We start from the raw sequence: 5,663 nt of genomic DNA on the forward strand, positions 1-5,663 counted from the left end.
TCCCAGGTGCTCTCCCCTCTTGGGCTCCATCTCAGGGATCCCCACTCCATCACCCCCTACCCCCTCGGGCCTCCCGCCTCTTCGCCTCCATTCTCCCCTCCCCCAACACCTTCGGGACTCTTTCTACCTGTCTACTCCCCTCCCGGGGTTTCCCTGTTGGTTCAGGGCTGTGGGGGATTCCCCTTCCCCTTCTTGGGCTCCCCTCTCCCCACTTCAGTTCTCCCCTCCTCCTAGCCCCAGGCGGGATCCTCTCCCCTCCCCCCTTCTCCCTCTGGGACTTCCCCCTCCCTCTCTCTCCGTCCCCCGTCGGGGCTCCCCCGATCCCCGTGACTCCTAGGGAGCCGCTGGGGTTTTCCTCATGCGCCCACGTGAGGCTCCGTGGAAAGGTCGCGGCCTGCGGGCAGGACCACCCCACCCCCTCCCCACTCCCCCCTAGTTCCCAGGCTTGGGGCTGCAGGGCAGAGCGCCCAAGGTCATCCCGGCGCCTGGCCAGGGAGGCCCACCCTGCAGACCCGGGGCGGGAAGACTGAGGCCGGGCACGTTAGGGCTGGGCCGCGCTCCCAGCCCGGGGCAGGGGGAGTCACCACCGCGCCTGCAACTTTGGGAGAAGTAGGAGGTGGCTGGCCAGGGCTCGCAGTTTCGGTTTAGAGGCAAAACGCAGCACTGTGCCAAGCCCAGCTGGCCCGGAGGCCGACTTCCTGGGGTATTTTTCTGCTTGTTGATTTTAGTTTGCGGAAATAAAAAAAAAAAAGTTTTTTTCTTTAGTGCAAAAGAGAGGCCTATCCTGGGATGGAGAAGGCTGTGGTGGGCGGGGGGCACTCCCTGGGGAATCCTCCAAACGAGCTCTTCCTTGCAAGCCCTGAGCTCACCTCGCTGTGTGGTCCCAGGTGCCCCCTTGACCGCTCCGGACCTTGGGCTGCGGCGGCCGCCTAGGCGGTCAGGGGCTGCAGCCAGCACCCCCTCCCGCCGAAATGCCTCCGTATGTGCCCAGAGCTTGGGGTTGGCTCCTGCACAGCCAGTAACAGCGGTGGCACGGCGGCCAGGTTTCGTAATAAACCGGTCTCTTAATTGCTACAGGGTAGGAGGAGAAGAAAGAAAAAAAAAAAGAGGCATGGATTTGTTGGAGTCGGTGGCGGCGCCTGCTGCAGAGAGAAGAGGTACTGTTTTTGCATGGGAGCCTGGAACTGCTAACAGGGGCTTAAGTAACACTTCCTGGTGAGGTGGCGGGCGTTGGGGGCGGGGGGGTGAAGCGTGTCCCTGCGGAGGGGGCAGGAGTCCTAGTTGTTCTCAGAAGCCGAAAACATACAAGCAACCAGAGGCTTTAGAAATTTATTACAAGGCCATCATAGTAGAAATAAAAATATAGATATCTGTGCTTCCCATCTCGCTCTCAGTGGTTCGAGTAACAAGTGCAAGTAACAAAATAGATTGTCTTTATAATTCGCAAACTGGGAGTTCATGGGTACAGAGCAACTTCAGCCCTAGCTCCCAAGTCCCAAAGTGTGGTCTTGTCGAGGGTGCAGACAAGGACCAACCAAGTTCAATCAAGTCTCTCGTCTGCAGACGCCAGCTCCAGTCCCAAGGGGGGTGGGGGTTGCAGTCAGTCTCACTCCACCCCCGAGTGGAGAGTCTGGACCCTCCGTGATGGGGAAGGCGGCAGCGTGCCCCACCACTCCGGCTTCTGCTCCATCCCAAGGCCTGAGCTTCGGGGTCCTGTCTCCTGCTGGCCTGGGTCCCCCCTTCTCCTCCATCGGATCGGCGGCCTCCAGCTCCCGGATCTCCGCCCTGGGGGCGGCCGCTCACTCCCCTTCTCCTCCTCCTCCTCTTCAGTCTCCAACGACTCTGCCCCCATGGTCTGGTGGGTTGGGTGGTTTTGGGGGGGTTGTGCTGGGGGGGAGGGGGGTTCAAATATTTATTTTATTTTTTGTTTTTGGCAGCAACTCAACAGATTCTGCTGCTGGGAAGGGCCTCAGCGTTCCTGAAGAGAGATGTAGGGGACCCACTGGTTGTTCCCCCGGCTTTCTTCGCAGTAGCTGGCTACCTCCACCAAGCCGTGGCTCTTCCAGGCGTCTGTGTGAGGGTTCTGTAGGAGGGAAAAGAAGGGGTTTAGTGCGAGCCTCCCTCTCCCGGGGCCCCTGTGTGGGGAAAACAGGCAGGCTCAAAATAGCTCCCTGGGTGAGGAGGCCCCAGCCCGGCTGCCCACGGGACATGCCAAGCGTGGTTGAGCGCTGAGCTGTGCAGGACCAGTCAGCCCCACTTTGTTGACAAACACCGGCCCAGGTGCCCGGGCGTGGCGGGGCAGGGCAGAGGCCCGACTCACCGTGACCAGGAGACAATGCAGGTCTCGGGCCTCGGTGGTGCCCTGGGTCTCGGCCGGCTCTCCCAGGAGCTGCGCCAGGCGCTGCATGCCCGACACCCGCACGATGTTGATGTCGTTGTCACAGCAGAAGGACTGGATGAGCGTGAAGTGGATTTGCAGGGCGATGTCATCCTCCTCCTCCTCGTCAATGGCCAAGAGGCAGAGGACCACGCTGTCTGGGTCCCTGAGGGGGCCAAAGGGAAGGGATGGGTCAGCTGGGGACAGGGGAGAGGCCACCGTGCAGGGGGAGTTTGCAAAAAAGGAGCGTGCAAGAGCAAAAGAGAAACTGCAAGGGTGCAGGGGATTGCCTCTGCAAGCTGGTGACGGTGGGGGGAGGGGAGAGCACCCGGTTCAAAGTATGGGGTGGGGGGAGACAGGCCCACAGCGGGAGAGGCGTTTGCAGACGATACATGAGGATACGGCAGCCCCCCATCCACAAAACGGCAGAGAAGCTCTGCATCCACAGCGGGGGACACTTGGGGAAGTCCCAGCTCCATGCAAGACAAGCGTGTGGAAAGCGTCCAGAGCAGAGGGGAGGTCCCGTCCCACCCGCAACCAGCCCGGGGAGGGGGTCTGACTCACACATTCATCAACTTGGCCGACTCGTACACCCCCACTGTGAGGCGATCCTGGCGCTGAGCGGCCACCAAAAGCTCCTCCACCGCGGCGGTCACAGTCTGCATCCTGAGACCAGGAGAGAGGAATCAGTGACGGGCGGACCACCGGGTGCTACGTTCCGCTCCCGGCCCGGGCCAACCCGACCCATCCGGTCCTGGCCGACCTCAGGCGGCGGCAGCCCCGGCTACTTACTTCTGCGCCGCGTTGTCGCACGCCACGAGCTCTTCCAGCGTCATGTTGCAATTATAATCCACAGTGGACGCGGCTCCACGGCAGTCCCCAGGGAGAAATTGCAAAATCCGAGCCAGAGAGCCCAAAAGCTTCCCACAGACCTAGAGCGCTCGTCCAAGACCTTCGGGAAGCAGCGAAATCCTTCCAGAAAAGGCGGAAAAAAATATTGCAAAGTCCTTGGCGAGGATAATCCAGGAAGTTGCAGAAACCAACGGCAGTCCGACGCTTCGGCGATCTGAGCCGGGAGCCTCCGGCACCGACTTTTATAGACTTGAACACTGGGGTGCCGCCTCAGTGGAGTCATTCGCCCCTCCTATTGGTGGAAAGACGAGGGCGAGTGCAGCCAGCTCTGCGGTTGGCCGACGGAGGGGAGGGGGAGGAGCGCCGTGCGGGGGCGCCCCACGTGGGGGCGAGAACCGGGAGGAGGGCGCGCGGGGGCCGGGTAGGTGACCGCGAATGCCAGAAAAGAAAAAAAAAGCAGAAGTTTTTTTCTCCTGATTTCCCGGCAGCCGAGCCGCGGTTCGGGGCGCGCGCGGGATTTCCAGCGCGCGAGGCGGCCCGGACTTTCGGGGGGGCCTGGAATCCCCTCCCGATCCGCGGAGAGTCCCGGACCGCGCCTTTCCCAAGTTCTGCTGGGGATGGAGGGGCTGCACCGCGAAGGGGCCCCGTTTGCAGCCTGATCTCGCCCAGGTGGTGGTGAGGGCCGGAGTGTCTCCTGGCTGCGACGACCCCAGCCCCTGGGTGATTTCGCTTCTCCCGGCCTCTCTGTTCCCGTCTGAGTAATGGGTCTGCAGCGCCGGCCTCGCTGGTTTGCAGAGCATGACATAAAATACGGCTGACAGTAAGCACCCAATACACATCAGCTGTCACCTGGTGGTCGCGGGAGGCCTCCTCGAGGGCCCCGAAAGTGGGAGGTTGCAAAGCCCGGGTCGTTCTGGAGAAGAAAGCGGGCGCCCCCTCGCCGACCCCGTGAGTTTCAGGGTGGGGTGCGCGTGGGAGGTGCAGGTGGCACGGCCCCGCCTCCGCCGGCTGCCTGGCGTTCCAGCCTTTGCCCGTGCGGAGGCCTCCAGGCCCGGGAGAAAGCCATTGTTGAGGGGAATGGTGCAGGCTCCGGCTGCACGCCGCCACCCAGGGCCCACGTGCAAGGATGACGGCCACTTTTATTTCTCACTCCGGGGTGGGCGCTGACCTGCATTGAGTGCGTGGTGCGGACCTGGCACCCCCCACCCCTCCCGATTCATGGATGATTTAATCCAAGACCTGGGAAGCAGGGGGGATGCTTATGTGCATTATGCAAAAGGGGAAACTGAGGCTTGGTGAGGCCACAGTCTAGTTCGTGTTGGAGCCACGCGTGTGCGCCAGGCACGGCCGCCTGCAGGACTCCGCCGCCCCGGGAAGGCTGTTCAGGAGCGAGGCTGGCAGGCCCCGCATGACAACGTCTCCCACGGTCGACTGGGGGCTCCCGGGTGACTCACATCTGAGTCCCCTCCCCCGCCAGCCTGGGGTCTGGCCTCCGCCCGGCGGCTCGGTTTCCCCGGTTGCCCGGCTCCCCGGCCCGCGGGCCCGGCTGACGCATCCCGCCTCCTCCGCGCCGCCCACCGCTGGGGCACGAAATGTCCCGGGGCTGCGAGGCGCGGTGGCGCCATCTGGTGGCCGCGCCGAGTTTCTGCGCCCTCAGCGCCGGAAGAGAGGGACGGACGGGCGGGGCTCTGGGCTGGATGCGGGGGGATAAGGGGACCGTGGCAGTTGCAACATTTTATATAACTTTATGCAATGTTTTACGCATGCAACATACATATTTATATTTTATAATTTCAATTTAAAAATTAAATCGGCCCGGCGCGGTGGCTCACGCCTGTAATCCCAGCACTTTGGGAGTCCGAGGCGGGCGGATCAACTGAGGTCAGGAGTTCGAGACCAGACTGACCAACATGGCCAACATGAGCTGAAGGTAAGGAAGATCAGGGAGGTGGGTGGGATAAGTGCAAAGTCAGATTCTGTCTTTATTTACGATTTTGATATTTTGTTCCTCATGGATACTTGGGCATTGATTTTGATTTTTTAAAAGTATTGCAGGCCGGGTAATCCCAGCACATTAGGAGGCTGAGGCAGGCAGATCATGAGCTCAGGAGTTCGAGACCAGCCTGACCAACATGGTGAAACCCCATCTCTACTAAAAACACAAAAATTAGCTGGGCGTGGTGGCACGTGCCTGTAATCCCTGCTACTCAGGAGGCTGAGGCAGGAGTATCACTTGAACCCACGAGGTGGCGGTTGCAGTGAGCTGAGATCATGCCACTGCACATGGCGTGGTGACAGAGAGAGACTCTATCCCCACAAAAAAAAAAAAAAAAAAAAGGCTGGGCACGGTGGCTCACACCTGTAATCCCAGAACTTTGGGAGGCCCAGGCAGGAGGATCACCTGAGGCCGGGAGTTCAAGACCAGCCTGACCAA

General features: G+C 61.1%; 1 protein-coding gene across 1 annotated transcript; it reads right to left on the reverse strand.

The window, feature by feature from the left end:
* Positions 1 to 1,313: 1,313 nt before the first annotated feature.
* GADD45B (growth arrest and DNA damage inducible beta) lies at positions 1,314 to 3,447 on the reverse strand. Its single transcript, XM_030795938.1, has 4 exons — positions 3,170 to 3,447; positions 2,942 to 3,043; positions 2,321 to 2,543; positions 1,314 to 2,083 (listed from the first exon to the last, which is right to left on the reverse strand). Exons 1-4 carry the CDS (start codon positions 3,211 to 3,213, stop codon positions 1,970 to 1,972), a joined length of 483 nt encoding a protein of 160 aa, XP_030651798.1. The 5' UTR covers positions 3,214 to 3,447; the 3' UTR covers positions 1,314 to 1,969.
* Between the last annotated feature and the right edge of the window lie 2,216 nt (positions 3,448 to 5,663).

This window comes from Nomascus leucogenys, chromosome 17 (genome assembly GCF_006542625.1).
Source record: "Nomascus leucogenys isolate Asia chromosome 17, Asia_NLE_v1, whole genome shotgun sequence".
Taxonomy (NCBI): Eukaryota; Metazoa; Chordata; class Mammalia; order Primates; family Hylobatidae; genus Nomascus; species Nomascus leucogenys.

Excerpts from the sequence above, each read along its gene's own strand:
- GADD45B (XM_030795938.1), bottom strand. The coding sequence starts at position 3,213 with ATGACGCTGGAAGAGCTCGTGGCGTGCGACAACGCGGCGCAGAA. Across the intron at positions 3,044-3,169 it reads TGCGACAACGCGGCGCAGAA|GATGCAGACTGTGACCGCCG; the intron begins GTAAGTAGCCGG and ends TCCTGGTCTCAG. Across the intron at positions 2,084-2,320 it reads TGCATTGTCTCCTGGTCACG|AACCCTCACACAGACGCCTG; the intron begins GTGAGTCGGGCC and ends TCCCTCCTACAG.